At 42.5% G+C, this 23,019-nt stretch overlaps 2 protein-coding genes across 14 annotated transcripts in view; one reads left to right on the top strand and one right to left on the bottom strand.

The window, feature by feature from the left end:
• Positions 1-895: 895 nt before the first annotated feature.
• LOC136117505 (uncharacterized) lies at positions 896-18,822 on the bottom strand. 7 transcript variants are annotated; one of them, XR_011604238.1, is made up of 6 exons: positions 18,549-18,822; positions 18,337-18,481; positions 6,141-18,280; positions 5,859-6,086; positions 5,740-5,797; positions 5,218-5,677 (listed from the first exon to the last, which is right to left on the bottom strand). XR_011604238.1 is itself a non-coding variant. In XM_070996344.1 (5 exons), the coding sequence occupies exons 4-5, from the start codon at positions 5,528-5,530 to the stop codon at positions 5,046-5,048; spliced, it is 303 nt and encodes a 100-aa protein (XP_070852445.1). In that variant the 5' UTR covers positions 5,531-5,677; positions 5,740-5,797; positions 5,859-6,086; positions 6,141-7,451; the 3' UTR covers positions 896-5,045. The 7 variants fall into 7 exon arrangements, 2 of the variants coding, with proteins under 2 accessions (XP_070852445.1, XP_065724579.1); XR_011604237.1 differs by having other exon boundaries at positions 6,141-17,084; positions 18,046-18,238; positions 18,337-18,582; XR_011604236.1 differs by having other exon boundaries at positions 6,141-16,371; positions 16,439-18,238; positions 18,337-18,582.
• Positions 10,748-23,019, top strand: part of LOC108015673 (retrovirus-related Pol polyprotein from transposon gypsy) — a 98,609-nt gene continuing 86,337 nt past the window's right edge. For 6 of the 7 annotated variants that reach the window (XM_070996343.1, XM_070996339.1, XM_070996338.1 and 3 more), the window contains exons 1-3: positions 10,748-15,388; positions 15,533-15,608; positions 15,709-19,034. In XM_070996343.1, coding sequence (XP_070852444.1) covers positions 10,749-12,305 — 1,557 coding nt within the window. In that variant the 5' untranslated portion in view covers position 10,748 and the 3' untranslated portion in view covers positions 12,306-15,388; positions 15,533-15,608; positions 15,709-19,034. Of the gene's footprint in view, positions 15,389-15,532; positions 15,609-15,708; positions 19,035-23,019 lie in introns of those variants that run through there. The other variant, XM_017082184.3, reaches the window with a different exon arrangement.

The following is a 23,019-nucleotide window of genomic DNA, read 5'->3' on the forward strand; positions in this document are numbered from 1 at the left end:
GTGATCGACTGATCCAGCTGCCAGCGCTCTGCGGCCTTATATAGGGCCTCCAAGCACCGTTATTTCCCTTTTGCGCACGGCCCGCTGGATCTCTCCACTTTGGGTCCAAAGTTCGTGCCTCCTGGATGACCCACTTGTCCTTTATGTACCGCTTCCAATAGATGTTCCGCCCACTGCTGCCGTTCCGCTGATTCCCGTGCCGCTTGTGGCACGCCTGTGTGCCGCTCCACTGCCGAGATGTGGCGCTTCCTCTCCCGGTCCAAAGTTCACGGGAGAGTCCAAAGTCCAGTGGAGTTCCGTTATACCCTTCCGCATACGGCACTCTTGCTCTGCCCGCGAAGTCTCCATTCTCTCTCGATCTCCATCCTTGGTCTCCAATCTCTCTCGCTCTCCTTCATTGGTCTCCAAACTCTCTCGCTCTCCTTCGTTGGTCTCCAAACTCTCTCGATCTCCACCCTTGGTCTCCAAACTCTCTCGATCTCCACCCTTGGTCTCCAAACTCTCTCGTTCTCCTCGCCGCGCCGTTACTACGCGAATTCGCCGCGTATCTGGTAAGCGGCCGGCCATCTGCTGCTGCTTCTATTTGTGGGGAGTTATTCAACTCCTCACAAAGTTTGCCACGCCCACTCTAACGTGCATAACGCTTAAATCTGTCTACCGCCCACATAACCACATATTGAGATCATGGGTAGGTGGTGCATTTTAATCTCGCTTTGCTGCTTGAATATCTCCATTTTCCTTTGGTCCCATTAGCTGAGTAACGGGTATATGACAGTTGATGTACTCGACTATAGCGTTTTTCCCTGTTATATTTAATAATTATAACTGCAAGGGTATACAAACTTCGGCTTGCCGAATATAACTTCCTTTCTTGTTATTATTATTTTTATTTATTTATCTTCCTAGCGCTAAAGCTAACAATTTAACTTAAATATAAAGCACTTGTCACAAGACAAAATTTTCAATCATACAGAAAGTTTTACAAAATTACTTTATCAATAGTACAATTTTCAATTCTTACCTAGTATAATGTTGTCTTTATAATTAGTTGTGTGTGGTTATATGTTAGTTATTTTTTACTTTAATAATATTTCTTTCCGAAATTGTCTAGCACTTCTTGTATTCTTTAAACTGTGTTGTAAATTATTCCAAGGCTTAACAGCCCATGCAAAGAAGTGGTTTTCGCTCGAGGAGTAGTGCTTTCTTCTTGGTATTATATTATTAGTTCTGGTTGACTGTGCAAAGTTGAGGAACGAAAACCAGTAATTCGGTTCCTTGGTCTTGACTTTTATGTGGAGGAGAATCAGTGTCCTAAATTCGACTAATGCGGAAAACTCTAGTCCAAAGATTTGTTTAACATGACTCGAAATTGATTCGTGAGGCTTAATACTGAAAATAAATCTTGCTATGTTGTTGTATGCTACGGCAAATTTATTTCTACTTATTAAGTCACATTTTCCAAATATTTCAGCGCAGTATAATAATGATGGCTAATTTCATTTTACTATGGGTAGATAAAGTATTCTGGATGAGTTTTATTTGCCCTAGTTGACAATACGTCTTACCAACTATATAATTAATATTCAATAATTAATTCCAAGGTTATTTGCTTGACTTACATATTCCATTACATGTTAGTATCAACCCTTAGCCTTTGCATTGGTGCGTTTATTTCTTTTTTAAAAATAATCAAACATTTAGATTTTTTTTGATTTATTTGAAGACCATTATTCTTTGCCCAATTGCTTACTAGTTTAAGTTCACTATTAATGAGGTCAATACATTCACATATACAGCAATAGGACGACTATTAGACAAGACATTTGGAAGATCATTCACATATAACGAAAACAGTAGTGGTCCAAGGACCCCCCTTGGGGGACACCACGCTTAGTGAATAAAAAGTCGGAGGTCTCAGACTCCGTTACAACACATTGAGATCGGCCCATTAGGTATGTTCTCATCAAGCTTGTAGCTGGGCTTGAAAAATTATTTAGTTTTTTTAACTTAGAGCACAGATTAAAATGATCGACAGTGTCGAAAGCCTTACTATAGTCTAGCAGTGTAAGAAATGTAACTTGCCTATTATCAGATTTCATGCTAATATTCTCTGAGATTTTTAACATAGCTGTCATACAACTACAGTTTTTCCAAAAGCCGCTTAAATGCTTCAGATAAAAATGAAAGTGTGGATATCGGTTTATATTTATTTTTGGAATGGGAAGTACTTTGGCTGTGTTCCAACATTTTGCAAATGTAGAAGTTAACTTCGGCAAGCCGAGGCTTGTATACCCTTGCAGTTATAATTATTAAATTTAATTAAAAATTCCTAAAAATACAAAAAATCATAGTCCCAATAGTATAAGATAATATGTCAAAAAACAAAAATTAAATTCGAAATTCAGAACTTATTAAAAAATCATATTTTCAAGCGTAGGAGGTTATATGTTAAAAAACACCAAAGATAAAATTCTGGTTCCAACTTATATACTACCTTTAAAAGAAAGAAGACTTTTGGGAAAATTTAAGCCCGATAGATTTAAAACCGAGAGACTAGTTTGCGTAGAAACGGAAGAAAAGACGGACAGACGGACATGGCTAGATCGACCCTTCTAGTGTTCTGATCAAGAATATATATACTTTATGGGGTCGGAAAAGTCTCCCTCACTGCGTTGCAAACTTCTGACTGAAATCATAATACCCTCTGCAAGGGTATTAAAATGTGTGTTATGTATGGGAGTAGTCTGGGGACAAGGATTAGTAAAAATGTTGGATGCATAATATCGAGACCTATTGCACTTGATTTTATATTTAACATGGACTGTAGGACATCACAGTGATTCACACAAGCAAAAATAAAGCTAGTATCACAGATGTTGTTTGACAATGTGTTCAGTTACGGATTGTTAGTTTGATCAGGGATCAGGTTGAGATTTCACAAATGTGATATTTAATTCATTAGCAATAACATGGCAAGCTGTCCCTCCTCGTTGTTTTCCTACTCCAATACTTTTAATATTCTTCCAGAATTATTTTCCAGATGACACATTATTGAATCAGTTGACAGAATTTACTATTAGCTAACCAGCATCGCTTATTTACCTTATTCTCAAGGAACTGTACTGCTTGTGCAAGTATTCTGTTTTATAGCGTTTCCACTTTCTATAGGCCCTATCACACGCATTTATGGTATTTTTAATTTCCTTGCTAATCCATGGGATCTTATTTAGCTTAATTTTGTTGTCCTGAGTGGTGCAAATTTGTTGTATAGAAGCTCAATGTTACTGTTAAAGAACTCTAACTGTGGATCAACATTGGGAATAATATACAATGCTTGCCAGTTAATAGAGTTAAATTCTGAGTCCAGTAGCGTATAGATTATATCTTTTAAGGCCCGATAAGTTATGGAGTATTCCTCAGCGCTTAATTCTGTGCTATACGTCATGTAGATAAGATTATGCCTCGAGAAAACTGGTACAGATACTTGGTAATATAAAAGGATTTTACTTGCGTCATGCACGAAATGTGCGTCAAGTAAGGTTTGTGAGGATTTTAAAAATTGGGTAGGGCAGTGACATTTGCTAGTTGAGGTCCGAGTGATAATAGTTCTGCGCAGAGACCGTGCCCGTGACACATGGCTAAGCTTAAGGCAATTAAAACACAGGGTGTTTGCCTTAACAAATGTACGTCTCTGCTCGATTGACAATTCAGCTAACTTTGGGCGTAGATCTTGTGCTCCTTGGAGCAACATTTCCCACAAGTATTTGCTTTCATCGATACTAAAGCGTGTGACGATCGCCTTGTTTTGTTTTGTTGTGGGTCAACCTTGGAACCAACCTTCGAGAAAATGTGAAATGCTTTATTTAAAAGAAATACAGTTCACTCAAAATTGGGAAGCAAAATATTTTTATTCTACATCATAACGACTAAAATGAGTGTCCACCTTTTAAGAACATCTCCGAGGACACGATCCACAGCAAGAAGCATTTGATAGCACGGGAGAAGCAGCTGACTTGAATCGGCATATACCAATAACGGATGCAGCTTTCAAGGCTCCTTGGAGGAGATAGCGCATGTCATGGACAAAGTGTGTTAGTTATAATTTCGCGTAATTAAATACTTGTTAGTAAATACAATACATGCACCCAGAAAATAAAATAACCGGAAATGCCCAAAAATGGCTTAGTCAGTTAGCTCAATCAAATTTTTCTAAACTTGGATCTAGGTCCTTGCATGACCTAAAATTTAGTATTCCATGATCCGCCAGTCCATCTGTCCGTATGAACGCTGTGATCTCGGAAACTATAAAAGCTGCGCAAGTTTGTTTCGTCAGTGTGCCACGCCTACTCTAACGCCGACAATACGACCAATTTTTAATGCTAGAATAAAAATGTTAACTGCATTGTATTGTTTTTATCAAAACCAATTGATTGGCCTAAAAAAGATTGCCACGTCCACAATTCACCCTCAACCTTTACCAAATCGTTCATATGAACACGGTTATCTCGGAAACTATCAAAGATAGATAATTGGGATTTCAGACTTAGATTCCGTAGCTTTGTACGCAGTGCAAGTCCGCCAAAGCCCCACAATTTTCATGCTAGAAAAAAATGTTAACTGAAATGTAATGGTCTCGTTAATACCTATCGATTGACCTAAAAAAGTTAGCCACGCTCACTCTAACGCCCACAAACTCAAGCCCTCATCCCCGTGATGAATTATACTAAAAAAGAAGATGGAGAAGAATCGGGAGATGGAGTTAACCGAGTGTAAGCACTTCTTGGAATAATCAGTTTATTGTCTCACTCGCTATAGGCATAGTGTGACATGTCTTTAACAAAGCTTTTGTGAGCCGCGCCGATCTGTTCAGAGCAATAACTGCCAAAAACATCGACAGTGGTGCCATCGCTCTGTTGCAATTGAAGTCGAGTGGGAGCGACGTTATCGATAGGTTAGGTCGATAGGGCGATAGCTGCAGCAGCGGGATGAGTCTGGCGGGCGATCTGGCCATTTGAAGATTAATCCCGGTTCGCTCTGGGATTACTTCAAATGGCCCATGTATCCAATGACCCAATGTTAGGCCATGTAATATGGCGGGGGGCGATGATCAGCAGATATCGTGATAGTAGCGGCCATACTGTCCAACAATCAAGGCAGATGCAGCTAGGAGTGACAGTATAAATTTTCTTTGTGCTTTAAATTAAATAGTGAGTTAGGTTAAAGTTCTATAGTAGTTCGGTATTTAATATTTATCATTTATAAAGGCAGCCGAGGTCCCAATACAAAGGGCCCCGGAAGAATTTATTTGGAGTTTTACCGACATCGCCATACTTCGCCATACCTACCAGCCCGACTTGGCTGCCCAGCAACCGGTGTCCGTTCGACCCGTGCCAACGACCATCCAGAAAGGCCTTCCACAGTCGACGCCGACGACGTCAACATTTCCCGGTGAGTCCGTTCCGGCGTACCGCGTCCTCCTCATCTCGGGAACTTCCAGCAGTCGCATTGCGGCGCTGAGAAGTATCGCCATTTTGTCTGGCAGCCGAATCTCGGACTGCCCGTGCACAACTCACCGGAGAGCGCCGTTTTCCCGTGTGGAGATCCGTATCGCTGCTGGCCTCCGGCGGAAAGTCATCAGCCCGGGCTATCATCGCCTCCAGGCCCGGCCCGACGGTGGCTGAAATTTACGAGAAATTAAATACACGTGTACCTCGATTGTATATATTGATATCTACTTACCTGTTTGTGAGTTTATCCGGAGTTAGACCCGAGAGCCTTATTTGTCCTCGTTGTTTGCCTAAAATTTAAAAGGTCGTGAGCATTAGTTAAATGGTATAGCTTACAGTGCAGTTACGTACCTTTTTGTCCTGTCCCTTCTTTTCCCCTGGAGCACCTCAGGATTAGGGGACCATACACACGCGCATCGCGCATGTTCCTTTGAGGGCCGCGTTTCCATGCGAGCGGAAATATATTGGTGGCTGGTAGAGCATAGTTTCCGCGGCGCCTGTACCCTTTTCCAGCAAAACGAATTTTCTGCTTTGACCGCGTAAATATCCGAGACGGCGGCCACGTTTCGGTCTTAAAGGCTGAGGAAGGATAAATCTGTCAAGAGAAGCATGTATATAACCGATTGTACTTACGATATTTATTAAACCTTTGTAATACCCACTATGTGTGAGTAAGCTTTCCCAGTGGGGGAGATGGAACCGTAGCCGTAGTCGCGAGGAGGGGGCTCCTGCCGACTGCGAATGGGTGGTGCCCTGCAGCATCTTGAGGGCATCCATGGATGGGTGGGAGCGCTTGGCTAGGACATCGATAGCCACCAAATGTAATCCATTTTTCCGTCAATATTTGTAGATTTTTGCTTTGTTTACGTTTTTTTGTCATTAGTGATGACCGATAATTTAGTAATGTGAGACCGTGAAGTATCGATATTTATGTTGCGAGCTGTGGCATTAGGGGTACTCTGCCCTGAGGAACGACTGAGCTAGCGGCACTGCCACCAAAAAAAGCAGTTCGTAACAGCTCTATTCAAAATTGCAATACAATGGAGATTCTTTGAATGTATGTATAAGTTAACTAAGTAGCTAACCGGACGGAGGCGATGACCGAATGTCCGAAGCCCAGCTGCGGCCAAAACCGCTGACGCGGCATTTGGCCGGATGCTCGTGCATAGCCGGCAAACACAGCATATTTGCGTGGCCGCTATGAGTTTCAATTTTGTCAACTTTAAGTTTAGTTCGCTTCAAGCTCTATAAGAATAAAGAACACAAGTTCTATAGCATTGCAAAACTCCGGCAACCGCCGTTAAATATCTCTTATTATTTTGCACTGACTGAGTCTCTAGGCCAGCAGGCGAAGGGGGCAGTTACCTCCCAACGTAAGTCATCCTAATCAGCAATTGTGAAGGTGCAGCCATCCGGCTCTGACTCCAGAGAGGGATCCCCGATCTCTACACACGAGAACCAGGTCAAGGCTCCCTCCTCCCCCCGCACTACCGAGCGGGCTTCGGCAGGTGCGACCAGCAGCAACTATATTCCTCCCGCGTTCACGGGAGGCCATTACAAGCAGCAGCCTCCAGCGGCTCATATTCACGCGTGGGTGCAACACATCCCCCCGCACCTACGGGAGGCAACTGGCCGCCACTTAGCTATAACGGGCGCTCCCAGAAGCGACCGCTTCCTCCGCGCCTACAAGCGAGCTCATCGAAGAAGACCACCCTTGACAGTAAAGAAGAGGACCACCCTTGGCCACACACATATCGCGTATTGTTTCTCCCGCACATACGTGTGGGCTCATCGAAGAAGTCCACCCTTGACAGTGCGGCCATTGAGGACCACCTCAGGCCGCGCCCATCAACCAGATTAATTGGCGCTCAACAATAAAAACCCAACGGTTTCGCTTAGAAATTTTTACATTCTTGGAAAAAAATTTTTATCTTTGAGGAAGAAACCACAGTAAATAAAATGTAAGTGCACCCCTCATTTAAATATTTCCTAACCAGTCTGCAAAGTAGAACTAGTTAATAAAGAATACTACGAGAGTAAAACGGCTCCTAGCCCGATAAAATTCGGGATTTGATTAACGAAAATAAAATATATAAATATATTACGTTAAATTCATTAATTGAGTCGAGGCTGTGTGTCAGTCTCATATACCCTTTATCTCTTATAATTTACAATATTATAATTTTAAAATATTTACCACTACAATAATTTTTATGCAAGGGCTACTACTACAGGTACTACTACTACCCTTAAAATTAACTAGGTGAATTATATAGTGAAGAAATTCGAGCTCTCATTTTGGCGGCTCTGTGTCCCCGTTTTCTAATCCTTTTGTGTGCGTATATGAGCTCGCCATTTTCTAAGTATAGAAGCGTCAAGCAGTACGCTAGCGATTCAGGGTCAGATAGTGAAGAACTCCTTCGAGCTTCCACTCCGAAAAACACGCGTAGAAACCCCCCAGCGGGCGAAAGGGTAGACCTAATGGATCCTGAACAACTTAGAGGAGTAGTGCAGGCGGCTATTGACAACGCCCTGGCCGGGCAGGCCGCCGCAAATTTACAAAAAGAACGGGAGTTCAGACAAATAATCGATGCATTGACCAGCCAAGTGGCAGAATTGCGCGCTGCGCCCACGACGTCCCGAAGTTCGGCCCCAACGCCAGAAATTAAGGTTTATGCAGCCATAGAAATTATAGACACAGTTCAATGCAGCGAGCCTCTGGACGCTGTCAAGTGCCTACCCGAATTTGCGGGGGCACAGGAGTCATATGTTTCATGGAGGCAAGCCGCCACCGCTGCCTACCACATATTTAGACGGTACAATGGTAGTTCACGCCATTATCAGGCAGTGATTATAATAAGAAGTAAAATAAGAGGCACTGCTGATGCAGTGTTGTCCTCCTTTGGCACAATTTTAAATTTTGACGCGATCATAGACCGTTTGGATTTCACTTACAGTGACAAACGGCAGATCCACGTCATTGAACAGGAGATGGGCACCCTCAGACAGGGAAGCCTCACACTCCTGCAGTATTACGATGAGGTTGAGAAAAAACTCACCTTATTCACAAATAAAGCCACGATGTCGTACGAGACAGCGGCGGCAAGAATTTTGTGTGATAAATTCCGGGACGATGCGCTCCGGGTATTTATTTCGGGCCTTAGACGCAGCCTATCTGATGTCCTCTTCTCGGCAAAGCCGAAGGACATGCCAACTGCGTTGGCATTAGCGCAAGAAGTGGAATCAAACCACGAGAGGTACACGTTCGCAACATCGTTTGCAAAGAGTCTAGAGGATAGGGACCGTAAGACGAGTCCAAAGGAGCAAAGGCGCCAGCAGGATAGAAATTTTTCCCAAACAGACCCCCAGTTGGGTATTAATAAAAATCCCTATTATACCAAACAAGTTAAAGCGCAGGTACATTCTGACCTGCGCAATAACAAATTGCAGAGTAGACCGGAGCCGATGGAAGTCGACCCCTCTGCAAAGGTTTGCATTCTGCTCTGCTGCTCAAGCTCCACCCTATCAGAATAGGAGACCGGCAACGTCCGAGCGCACAGGCGCCCCTAGAAAACAGCAGAGGGTAAACCACGTCACCCAAAGCTCAGATCAGGAAGGGAAATCTTACGCCAACGCTGCGTCCAGCGCAATAGCAGAGATCAACGATGATGCTATTTGCGAATACGATTCAGACGTAGTCCATTTTTTAGGGGAAATTCCCTGCTGCCTGTCATCAGACGAAGAGTAGCGGGGATAAATATGAAGCTGCTTATTGACACGGGCGCCTCGAAAAATTTCATCCGACCGTTCGAAGGATTGAAATGTGTCCCGGTAGAAAACCCCTTCGAAATTCACTCAATTCACGGCAACACCACAATCACGAAGAAATGCTTCGTGTCACTTTTTGATTTGAAGGCCACCTTCTTCATCTTACCCGACTTATCTTCTTTTGATGCAATCGTAGGCCTCGACCTTCTTAAACAGGCGGGAGCGTCACTTTGCCTGGCCTCTGGCCACATCAAATGGGGCAACAAAGAGGAGAAAATTGATTTTCACTCGTGTCCTAATGTAAATTTTACCGAAGTGGATTGCTCAGATGCGCCACCTTTGGTCAGAAAGACATTTTTAACAATGCTCCGCGACAGGAAAAAAGCCTTTGCGGACCCCAATGAGGCTTTACCTTACAACACATCGGTGGTAGCCACCATCAGAACTGTTGATGAGGAGCCCATTTATGCCAAACTTTACCCATACCCAATGGGCGCAGCCGATTTCGTTAACGGCGAGATTCAAGAGCTGCTAAAAAATGGCATAATCCAGAAGTCGAGATCCCCCTACAATAACCCGATATGGGTTGTAGACAAAAAGGGCACCGAAGAAACGGGCGCCCGTAAAATGCGACTCGTATTGGACTTTCACAAATTGAACGAGAGGACAATACCTGATCGCTATCCCATGCCAAATATCTCTATGATACTAGGGAATTTAGGCAGAGCGAAATACTTCACTACGCTCGATTTAAAATCTGGCTACCACCAAATAACGCTGGCAGAACGCGACCGTGAAAAGACTTCCTTTTCCGTAAATGGAGGAAAGTATGAGTTTCGCAGAATGCCATTTGGACTAAAAAATGCTGCCAGCATTTTCCAAAGAACTATAGACGACATACTGCGAGAGCAGATAGGCAAATTTTGCTATGTTTATGTCGATGACGTTATCGTCTTCTCAGAAGACGAAAACTCTTACATCCAGCACGTAGATTGGGTTCTCAAAAGCCTTTACGATGCTAATATGAGGGTATCAACTGAAAAATCTAAATTCTTCAAAAAAAGCGTTAGCTTCTTGGGTTTTATAGTCACCAGCAACGGGGCTACTACTGACCCAGAAAAAACAAAGGCCATTCAAGAATTCCCTGAGCCCAAAAACGTGTTCGAAGTTAGATCATTCCTTGGCCTGGCCGGCTACTATAGATGCTTTATTAAAGATTTTGCGTCCATAGCTCGGCCCATTTCAGACATCCTGAAAGGGGAATTCGGTAGTGTCAGCAGACACAGGTCGAAAAATATCCAGGTGCAGTTCAACGAGCCGCAACGGCTAGCTTTTCACAAGCTGCGTAACACTCTAGCTTCCGAGGAGGTCATCCTCAGGTATCCCAACTATAAAAAAGCATTTGATCTAACGACAGATGCCTCAGCTTACGGCATTGGCGCAGTCCTATCCCAAGAGGGACGGCCTATTACCATGATCTCGAGAACCCTAAAGGACAGAGAGATCAATTATGCCACCAATGAAAGGGAGCTGCTAGCAATAGTTTGGGCATTGGCCAAATTACGTCACTATCTATATGCAGTGAAAGATATCAACATCTTTACTGACCATCAACCACTGACCTTTGCGGTATCGGAATCCAATCCGAATGCAAAGATCAAACGGTGGAAAGCTCGCATCGACGAGTCCGGCGCCAAAATTTTTTACAAGCCCGGCAAGGAAAACCTCGTTGCGGATGCCCTCTCAAGACAGCAACTTAACGTTCTGGGAGAGGAAGAAGCTTTTTCAAGTGCGGCCACGATTCACAGTGAGCTGTCACTGACCCACACAATTGAGGCAACGGATAAGCCTTTGAATTGCTTCCAAAACCAGATAACTCTGGAGGAAGCTCGCTTTCCGCAAAAACGCAGTTTTGTCCTCTTTGGAAACAAGAGACGGCATGCGATCAGCTTCTCCTGCAAAGAGTCATTACTCAATGATCTCGCAGATTTAATTGTTCCTAAGGGCGTAAACGCCATCCATTGCGATTTGCACACACTCGCAATGATACAGGACCAACTGGTACGCCAATTTCCAGCCACAAAATTTTGGTATTGTAAAAATCGTGTAACGGACATTTTTGCAGTCCCGGAGAGACGAGAAATTCTGTCCACTGAACACAACAGGGCTCACAGGTCGGCCCAAGAAAATGTAAAGCAGGTACTCTCCGAGTACTACTTCCCGAAAATGGCCAAGCTAGCTATCGAAATCGTCGCTAACTGCAAAACATGTGCTAAAGCTAAATATGACAGGCATCCTAAAAAACAGGAGCTTGGGGAAACACCAATCCCGTCTCAGGTTGGGGAAATATTACACATAGACATCTTCTCAACGGATAAAAAATATTTTCTTACATCCATTGACAAATTCTCAAAATTTGCGATGGTCCAGCCAATCCCCTCTAGAACCATAGAGGACATTAAACCAGCACTGCTACAACTCTTGAATGTTTTCCCGAAAGCCAAGGTCATATATTGTGACAACGAACCATCGTTGAATTCACACACCATTTTGTCCATGCTGGAAAACCATTTCGGCGTGAGCATCTCGAATGCACCGCCCCTCCACAGTGTCTCAAACGGACAAGTGGAGCGTTTCCACAGCACTCTAGTAGAGCTTGCTAGATGCCTTAAAATTGATAAAGGCATCAGTGACACCGTCGAGCTAATCTTGCTGGCCACAGCCAGATACAATAAATCTATCCATTCGGTCATCGACAAGAGGCCAGCCGACGTAATTCAAACACAGTCGGATCAACCACAGTATGAAATTCAGGATAAGATAAAAATCGCCCAGGACAAGCTCAGGAACAGGGAAAATGCTGCCCGACAGAACAGGGTGTTCAAGGTTGGTGAAAAAGTCCTTGTAAAATCCAACAGGCGGCTAGGCAACAAACTCTCACCATTGTGTGAAGAGAAGATTGTGGAAGCGGACATGGGGACCACAGTCCTCATCAAGGGGAGGGTGGTCCACAAGGACAACATTAAATAAAAAAATAAGTTTTTTACCTTTTTGCCACTTGGCACAAATTTTACTAGCTTTAAGCATAGCTGATAAAATATTTTTTTAAGGTTAAGTTAATTACCGTTGGTGGTGGGCAACCTTGTCATGAACAAAAATATAGCTCTGAATTCATTCCACAGGTCCAAAATCATTCCAATCCTCTTCTCCTTAACCATGGCGTCGGCGCACATCACCGACTATTCACAAGCCAAGTACATCCCCATTATTGACGGTCGAATACTAGTGTGGGAGGAATTCGCATTCGTTAGACATTCAGCGAACCTTTCAGAGTACAGGCGCGTAGTAGAAGAAACAGAAAATATGAGCGATATGTTTCCCCAGTCACACATGAAAAAACTTTTGGACGTGGACACAGCTCACCTTCGCGACCTGCTCGACTCGTTAGGCGTGCACCACAGGGTAGCAAGGAGTTTAGACTTTTTAGGATCAATTTTAAAAGTCGTAGCAGGAACTCCGGACGCCGGGGATTTAGAGAGAATTAAATTCACAGAAACACAATTGATCAATTCAAACAATAGACAAATAGAAATAAATACGAGAATACAAAGTCAAATTAATGAATTAACGTCAACCGTAAATCAAATCCTGAAAGTGGCAAAGAGTTCACAAGTGGACACTGGCCATCTATATGAAACCTTACTCTCCAGAAACCGAATGTTAACAATGGAACTTCAAAATTTAATGATGGCAATTTCGCTTGCTAAAGTAAACATAGTCAGCCCAAACATATTAGATCACGCAGACCTAGAAAGTATTTGGATGGAGGAGCCCACCGACACTCCTATAAAAGATATTTTGTCCGTAGCGTCCGTGAAAATTCTCCAGTCTGTTAACATATTGCACTTCCTTATTAAGTTCCCCAAAATTAAATTAGCATGTAAGAAGATTACAATGTTCCCGGTAGCACATAATAATGTGATGCTAAGGTTAGTGGATAATATAATAGCAGAATGCAATGGGGAAATGTATGCGATCCAGAATTGCTCCACAACACCAGGAGTCACTTTCTGCCGACTATCAGCGAAGACCACATGCGCCCGAGAACTCCATGCAGGTGGAGTTGCGCACTGCGAGACCCAACCAAGCGATTTACATCCGATCACTTATGTCGATGAGGTGATGAGATTATGATCATCAATGATCAATCAGCGCAGGTACGAGTAGACAACGGAACAAGCGTCTGGATACATGGGACGCATCTCGTCACCTTTAGTGAGCGCGTCACAGTAAACGAAACCCTGGTTTTGAACCAAAACTCCGCCCAGAAGAGGACTCCGGGGGTGGCAAGCTCACCCTCACTGAACATCACCATCAGTCAAAATACTCTGAGCCTCCCCTACCTTCACCGCTTGAGTGAACGTAACCTGGAATACATTCAGAAGTTCGGAAATAAAATCAATACCAATCAGACACACATGGTAGCGCTAATTACAGGAGTAATATGTTGCGCATTGATTTGTGTCGGCCTAACCTACATGCGACTCACCGGTGCCAGAAGATCTGCGGTAAAACTAAGAAGGGTGATCGCTGAAATAGGGTCGGCCGAGGGCGGCCTCAATCTTGAGGGGGGAGTAGTTAACTAAGTAGCTAACCGGACGGAGGCGATGACCGAATGTCCGAAGCCCAGCTGCGGCCAAAACCGCTGACGCGGCATTTGGCCGGATGCTCGTGCATAGCCGGCAAACACAGCATATTTGCGTGGCCGCTATGAGTTTCAATTTTGTCAACTTTAAGTTTAGTTCGCTTCAAAATCTATAAGAATAAAGAACACAAGTTCTATAGCATTGCAAAACTCCGGCAACCGCCGTTAAATATCTCTTATTATTTTGCACTGACTGAGTCTCTAGGCCAGCAGGCGAAGGGGGCAGTTACCTCCCAACGTAAGTCATCCTAATCAGCAATTGTGAAGGTGCAGCCATCCGGCTCTGACTCCAGAGAGGGATCCCCGATCTCTACACACGAGAACCAGGTCAAGGCTCCCTCCTCCCCCCGCACTACCGAGCGGGCTTCGGCAGGTGCGACCAGCAGCAACTATATTCCTCCCGCGTTCACGGGAGAACATTACAAGCAGCAGCCTCCAGCGGCTCATATTCACGCGTGGGTACAACGCATCCCCCCGCACCTACGGGAGGCAACTGGCCGCCACTCAGCTATAACGGGCGCTCCCAGAAGCGACCGCTTCCTCCGCGCCTACAAGCGAGCTCATCGAAGAAGACCACCCTTGACAGTAAAGAAGAGGACCACCCTTGGCCACACACATATCGCGTATTGTTTCTCCCGCACATACGTGTGGGCTCATCGAAGAAGTCCACCCTTGACAGTGCGGCCATTGAGGACCACCTCAGGCCGCGCCCATCAACCAGATTAATTTATATATTGGAGATATTCCTTCAGAAATTCAAAAGTTATTAAAGCCTAGTACTCACATATACGAAAACCGCGAGCTAACCATAAGCGAGGAGGCGGCTAACGCTTTTCGTCGTGTCTGTTTTTCAGCCCGATACAAAGATGAGCTGAGGAAACACCAGAAAAAATACCATATTTAGCGAGTGAATTTCGATGAACGCCGTTAGCCGCGGCGCAAAGGCGATTTGGAAACTAAAAATTAACAAGGAAGAACGCTATAGTCGAGTACCTCGACTAATAGGTACCCGATACTCAGCTAAAGGGACCAATGGGAAATGGAGATATGCAAGCAGCAAGGCGAAATTGAAATGCACTGCCTGCCTCTGCAGGCGATTTTTTGTATGTATCATCCATTTAAATTTTCGTGTTCTGCCGCTTCTGCAAAGTTTAAATTTCTTGTTCTTTGCGCGGTGGCTGGAGGCGTTCATGGGAATTCACTAGAAAATCGGGTACTTTTAATGCTATTTCCCTAGCTTATCTGAGTAACGTGGTGATAAACGGACCCGACGAAAAGCGTTAGCCGCCTTTTTGACTCTTGCTCTTACGGCTACCTCCCGGGAGAACAAGTAGGGGACAAAAACATATTTTATTGAGTATATTACAGTCTTCATTCCCTTCCATTGCTTCCATAAATTAATCACCAGGTACCACTAGTATTTAATAAAGAATAATTGTAATTTGGAAAAAGCGCAATGCCCAGATAAAAATGTTCTTACCATGCGCATTCCAGAAGAAAAAAAAATATTATGAAACAGTAATCGTTTTCCGTTATTACCCTCTTCCCACAGAGATCCATTCACCAATTAAAAAACGTAAGCAATGGTGACAAAGAACATTTGAAATTGGAAGGCGCCGAAACAACAGGTAAATTTTGAATAGCCGCAGCTGTTCAGATCAGCCCCTTAAAGCCTAGTACTCAGATCGGCTAAGAGTTTCACTAGTCGAAAAATCTTATTCTTTGTAGTGGGACCGAAGCTTTCAAAGTTCACCCGCAATGCATGTAGCATGGTCTTACTGTCAAGCAGCTGGTTTTGTTGCCAAACGGAAAACAAATCAATTGGTAAAATTTTAAAAGGAGGAGTCTGCTGGTACACAAAGACATTTAAATCAAAATGAATGGAGTGTTCAAGGAATGTTTTCATTTATGTAAATTAGTAGTTTAATGCTTCCTCTTGTCCCACGGATGCTTCGCCATCTTTCCCGCTCCACCGCAGTATAGCTCAGAGTCCCAATAGGCATATTGCACCTTGAGGAAGTGGGAGAGCGGGGTTGATCCGCTGATGCTGCAGGAAGTCGCCCAGCATCCTGGCAGTGGCTGGCTATGGCTTCCCCAACTGTTCCTTAGCGGGCGCCCTATTTTCCTCCTCCCTATAGAAGCCAGCGGGACCTCCAGCTCCGGTTAAGCTGCCAAGTTGCTGGTGACGGTGGTGTCCGGAGTGCTAATGGAGAGGTCACAACGAAATTCTTTTGGCCAGATCTTACTTTCTTTGCGAGGTTGCGCCCGGCCGGATGTCCATGTAGAGATCGAAGTCCTACTCGGCATGTTCCTTCCCACTGGGTTTCTCCAGTGGATCTCCTCCAGCACTTCTACTATTCTGCGAATTTGCCCCTTTTGTGGAATTGCTTCCTGTCGGTGAAATCCCACAATAAAGGGCATAAGCTTGGATTTGGCGTCCTATTTCATCTGCACTGACCTCCTGCATCCGATTTTGTGGGTTTCCTTCCATTTTTAATTTTTAGTTTCCACATCGCCTTTTCACCAACACCGCCAAAGATTAAATTTCTTAAGCCTAGTACTCACATCGACGAAAACCGCGAGCTAACCATAGGAGTGAGCGAGAGACAAATACGCGGCTAACGCTTTTCGTCGGGTCTGTTTTTCAGCGCGGCACTCAGATGAGGTAAGGAAATACCAGAAAAAATACAAGATTTCGCGAGTGAATTTTCGATGAACGCCGTTAGCCGCGACCCAAAGAATAAGAAATTCAATCTTTGGCGCTATTCGTGCAGAAGTGGTGGGGAATTTAAAAATGAAAAATGGAAGAAAAACACAAAAAACGGCTAAAGGAGATCAGTGCAGGTGAAAAAGGACGCCTAATCCAAACTGTTGCCCATTATTGTGGGACTTGACCGACGGGAAGCAATACCACAACAGGGCAAATCCGCAAAATAGTTGAAGTGCTGAAGGAGATCCACAAGAGAATCCCAGTGGAAAGGAACATGGAACACCGCTCGATCTCCGACCAGCTCTCCACTGAAGACTCCACCTCCAAAAAATATAAGGTCGGCCGCTTAGGGACAGCTGGAGGAGCCATCACCCGCCATTATTGCCTATTGGGACTTGGAGCTGGACTACAGATGGCGCGGGAGAGATGGCGAAGCATCCGTGGGACGAGAAGGAAGCCTTAAACTTCTAATTTACATAAATCAAAACTTTCGTTGAACATTTCAATTATTTTTATTTTGTGCACCAGCAGACTCTTCTTTTTTAAATTGCTCCAATTGATTTGTTTTCCGTTTGGCAACAAGCCCAGCTGCTTGACAGTAAGACCATGCCACATGCATTGCGGGTGAGCTTTGAAAACTTCGGTCACACTACAAAGAATAAGATTTTTCGACTAGTGAAACTCTTAGCCGATCTGAGTACTAGGCTTTATTCTTTGGGCCGTGGCTAACGGCGTTCATCGAAAATTCAGTCGCGAAATCTGGTATTTTTTTTTTGGTATTTCCTTAGCTCATCTGAGTGCCGCGCTGAAAAACAGACCCGACGAAAAGCGTTAGCCGCGTATTTGCCTCTCGCTCACTCCTATGGTTACCTCGCGGTTTTCGTCGATCTGAGTACTAGGCTTAAAGATGAAAGATGTGGGATTCGGAAATTCACGTTTCTCAAAAAACCCAACTGCTTCCAACGGATAGACTGTATGCGAAGGGGGTGTAAGCTGCATTATAGTATCGTGATAGTTGATAAAGCCTAGTACTCAGATCGGCAAAGAGTTTCACTAGTCGAAAAATATTATTCTTTGTAGTGTAACCGAAGTTTTCAAAAGTTCACCCGCAATGCATGGGGCATGGTCTTACTGTCAAGCAGCTGAGCTTTTTGCCACACGGAAAAAAACTCAATTGGAGCCATTTAAAAAAAAAGAGCCTGCTGATGCACAAAATAAAAATAAATGAAATGTTCAACGAATGTTTTTGTTTATGTAAATTAGAAGTTTAAGGCTTCCTTCTCGTCCCACGGATGCTTCGCCATCTTTGCCGCTCCACCGCATTACAGCTCCGAGTCCCAATAGGCATATTGGACCTTGAGGAAGTGGGAGATCGGGGTTGATCCGCTGACGCTGCAGAAAGTCGCCCAGCATCCTGGCAGTGGCTGGCTTTGGCTTCTCCAACTGTTCCTTAGCGGGAGCCCTATTGTCCTCCTCCCTATAGAAGCCAGCGGGTCCCCCAGCTCCGCTTAAGCTGCCATGTAGCTGGTGATGGTGGTGTCCGTAGTCCTAATGGAGAGGTCGTCGGAGATCGTATTACTGGTGGTTCTGCTAAAAAGATACTTCTAATAGTACAACGCGACCAAATTCTTTTGGCCAGATCTTACTTTCTTTGCGAGGACGCGCCCGGCAGGATGTCCATATAGAGATCGAAGTTCCACTCGGCATGTTGCTTCCCACTGGGTTTCTCTAGTGGATCTCCTCCATCTCTTCAACTGTTCTGCGAATTTGCCCCTTTTGCGGAATTTCTTCCTGTCCGTGAAATCCCAAAATAAAGGGCATAAGCTTGGATTTGGCGTCCTATGTAATCTGCACTGACCTCCTGCTTCCGATTTTGTGTGTTTTCCTTCCATTTTTAATTTTTAGTTTCCATTTGGCCTTTGCACGAACACCGCCAAAGATTAAATTTCTTATTATTTGGGCCGCGGCTAACGGCGTTCGTCGAAAATTCACTCGCGAAATCTGAAATTTTTCTGGTATTTCCTTAGCTTATCTGAGTACCGCGCTGAAAAACAGACCCGACGAAAAGCGTTAGCCGCGTATTTGCCTCTCGCTCACTCCTATGGTTAGCTCGCGGTTTTCGTCGATCTGAGTACTAGGCTTAAGCATTGATAGTGCCGCCGAAAGGCTCTCCACTGATAATATCGATGGTACCATCGATGTTTTCACAGCTCTATTCAGAACCAGTTCAGTGAACGTAAACAGCTGCTTGTGCATAACATTGTTGTACGCCTTTTATTTAATTAATCTTACACTTACTATTTGTTTATAATCGAAAGTTTTTCATAATTACTTCTTAAAATGGGTATGTAATCAAAATAGTTGTGTATGTTTCATTGTTCTTTGCAAAGCGAGTTTCGCTTTTTATACATATATATGAACGTACATACACACGCAATATTCTGGATTTTTCATTATTGATGGAAGAAAACATGCTCCTAGATTCATATACGTTTGTACATACATCCGTCTCAATGTATTTTTGTATGTTTTATTAAATATTAGTAAATACAATACGTTTGCATAACGAGGGTGCCACATTTAGCGTACGTTTCTTATGTGCATCAATATAAAGCGGCTTAGTGCTAAGGGGTAAGGTGTATGTACACTTGTCAGAAAAAGTATGCGTACAAAAATTTCTGGAAACTTTAGAGTTATTAATAATAATAATTATAATATTTAAAATTTCATTTTAATTTTTACAGATAGTACCTTTATTCACCTTTCCTTTGATGAAACTCTTAATTTTTTAACACTTATATTTTTCCTTATATAAATTAAAATTTACAAAATGGTCTGATTTCGCATCAGAAAAAGTATGCGTACAAAATCAAAAATCATAAGAAAACTCCATGTTTTTGGCAAAAGGACTGGAATTCAATATGAGGTCGGATACCCCTTTCGTTTTAGGACTTCAGCCAACCGATTTGGCATTGACTGGACCAATTTTGTTGTGTCCTCCACCGATATTTTATTCCACTCCTCGACCATCACTTGTTTTAGGATGTCCTTTGATGTAATGGTGTGCTGGCGGATCCTGCGCTCCAGGAGGTCCCACAAATGCTCAATTGGATTGAGATCTGGGGACTGCGGTGGCGAATTTAACTGATTCTTCACATTATAAAGCAACCAAAGTTTCGTATTCATGGCACAATGCTTCGGGTCGTTGTCCTGTTGGAACCAAAAGTCATCCTGCAGTCCCAGTTTCGCGGCGCTTTGATGTAAATTTTCTTTTAGGATGTTGATATACATCTTGTGATCCATTGTGGATTCAATGAAAGCAAGATTTCCAACTCCACTGGCCGCCATACATCCCCAAACCATAACGCCACCACCACCGTGCTTAACGGTTGGGACAAGGTTTTGGATTTCGAGGGCTGTACCAGTTTTTCTCCACACCGTCGTACGACCCTTTATCCCGAATATGCAAAACTTGCTTTCGTCACTAAAAATCACTTTTTTCCAGAACTCCTGGGGCTTGTTATTGAATTTTCTGGATTCCATTCGTTTGATTTTGTTGACTTGTGATATGAGTGGTTTCCTCCGGGCAGTACGGCTGTTATAGTCTTCCTTCTTCAAAATTTTACATACAGTGTCGTTATGAAGATCCTTATTATACTTCTCCTTAATATCCTTTCCAATTTGGGAGGCTGTTGTCCTTGGATTTATTTTAACAGTCTTCAAAACGCTTCTCTTCTCACGCTCAGTGAGCTTTGGTGGTCTACCAGAGCGGGGTTTTGAATCACAGAAACCCGACTTTAAATATAATCAAAAATACCATTACAAAGTATAACAAAATTATTGTTTAAACTGACTTCCGCAAAACCCACATCCGTTTTGTCCGCGGCAGTTACGACATTATTCTCAAGATAACTAAAATCGACGAAATCAAAATTTATTCACAATAGAGAGTTCGGAAAAACTAAGAAGTAAAGCCCATTATCAAATTTGAAATCGTTTGTTTTTTGTATGTTTTTTATTTTTTAAGTGTACGAATGTCCCAAACGACTACCTAGAATTGCGCATATGGTTTATTTCTTTCCCTTTTTTATCAGTTGGTTATTCCTAGCTGAAAAGTTCTTGTATTTAAAACAAGAATGATTTTTCGGAAAACTATTCCGTCAATATCCTTGTCAATGTCAGTTGGTTGGTTGGTTTTTTATCAGTTGGTTATTCCTAGCTGCAAAGTTCTTGTATTTAAAACAAGAATGATTTTTCGGAAAACTTTTCCGTCAATATCCTTGTCAATGTCCTTTCTCTCTTAAATTTAAATCTATGCATCCTTTTTTGTGATCTTTTCGCCTCCCAGAACACTTAAAGCTTCGTATTTGTCTATTTTTTTGTATGGTCATAATCTTTTGAAACGTCATAAATGGCCCTGAACGTTAATAACGGCATCCGGGCAACCGTTCCCTAATGTTAGTATACCTGCAAATTATATATTAATTTTCGCAGAAATAACAGAACTTTTATTGGTTTTAAAAATATTACCATTATACATAAAACTTAAACTACAAAAATGATATTTTAAGATGTACCACAGATTATCGCTTTCTGTGGCACACGGTATGATTCTAATTTAACAATATACCATATAGAATATAGATACAAAGCGGATTTATAAAAAAACGCAACCAAATCAAAAAAGTTTTAACGAAATTGTTGTTAAAATTTTGTTTTGGTTTTAGAATTAAATAAATAAAATAAAATTAATTTGTCAGTTAAATTTTCTCTTTATCCAAATAAATATTGTTGAGTGTATAATACTTGTATTAAAAAAAGGAAAGCGTATTTCAAATTCAAGATACTAAGTGTGCCAATAGTAAAGTTCTGTACTGAATGTATGCCTAAAACCACGTTTAAACCTACGCTTTTGCCACAGAAAAATACTGTAGTTGTGATGTAAAATATCTTAGTAGCCTTGAACTTGAATCTTTTGTAAGGACTCAACCTAAGCGGAACACAATCTAAGCTATATTGCCAAAGAAAGTATCGGAAGTGCCACAGAAATCGGGGAGCGCCCAATGTTAATTTTACACAATATAGAGCTTAAGTGATTTATGCAGTAACACCGCTTAACCCTCAGCGCTTGCAAAAAAAATATATTGGTATTCCGTTTTAAATTAAAAAGAAAAAATATCATAGTGTTATATTATTTTTATATGCACCAGGTTAGCTATAACACCTTTTAACTTTTGCCAATTTTTTTTAATATTGATGTTTACACTTAACTTAAACTTTCCAAAAAAGTTTTTTACTAGGATTTTTCCATTATTTATCCGCAGATTATACTAGTTCACAAATAAATCACTGGACTTGTCAATTCAAGCTACCTTCTTGGTCAAATACAGTTCTCCATTCTTGTAAGGTCAAATCGTGACTTTCGACCTATTGCCCTAGAAATGTGTAGAACTTATTTTGAGTTGCATGATCCATTTCGCGTTTTATGTTCGCGATATAATGAACTCTATTTTTTGATATTCACTGAATACTCTGTAAACTTGAATGTGAAACGGGTACTATGTTTATGGTGGCAGATATTTTAATAAAATAAATAAATAAAAATCGAAGAACAATATTCTAAATTAAGACGGACAGGGGGAGGTAAATAATAATTTGGTAGTATATGGGTCATCAAATTCACGTAGATAATTTTGGAAACAGCGTTTTGAAACTTTAACTCTCTCTTAAAACTTTAACTCCCTTAGCACAAATGTTCCAAATGAGAAGTAATAAAGCGTTCAAATGTTTTAGGAATGACAGAAAATTTAAAAATACCCTTTTTTGGAGTAGAATATTAAAACAAGAAAGAACGCTATCGTCGAGTACCTCGACTTCGACCCCGTTACTCACCTAAATAGACCAAAGGGAGATGGTGATATGCAAGCAGCAAAGCGCCACCTACCCGCTATCTCAATATATGGATATGTGGGCGGCATACAGATTTAAGCGTTATGGGCGTTAGAGAGGTTGTGGCGAACTTTTTTTTGGGTCAATCGATAGGTATTGACAAGACTAAAAAGAAATAAAAAAATTTTTCTAGTATGAAAATTGTGGGCGCCACATGTTGGGCGGTTTGTGGGCGTTGTTTTGGGTCAATCGATAGGTATTGACGAGACCAATACATTTCAGTTAAAATTTGTCTTTAGACATGAACATTTTGGGCGCCACAAGTTTGGGCGGTTTGTGGGCGTTGGAGTGGGCGTAGCAAACTTATTTTTAGGTCAATCGATAGGTATTGACGAGACCAATACATTTCAGTTAACAATTTTTTTCTAGCATAAAAACTG

This window comes from Drosophila suzukii, chromosome 3, assembly GCF_043229965.1.
Source record: "Drosophila suzukii chromosome 3, CBGP_Dsuzu_IsoJpt1.0, whole genome shotgun sequence".
Lineage (NCBI taxonomy): Eukaryota > Metazoa > Arthropoda > Insecta > Diptera > Drosophilidae > Drosophila > Drosophila suzukii.

Bases quoted from the DNA above. Each gene is read 5' to 3' on its own strand.
- LOC136117505 (XM_070996344.1), bottom strand. From the start codon at position 5,530: ATGGCGATACTTCTCAGCGCCGCAATGCGACTGCTGGAAGTTCCCGAG. The intron at 5,164-5,345 runs GTAGGTATGGCG...TGTCACTCCTAG, and splicing joins TGGGCAGCCAAGTCGGGCTG to CTGCATCTGCCTTGATTGTT.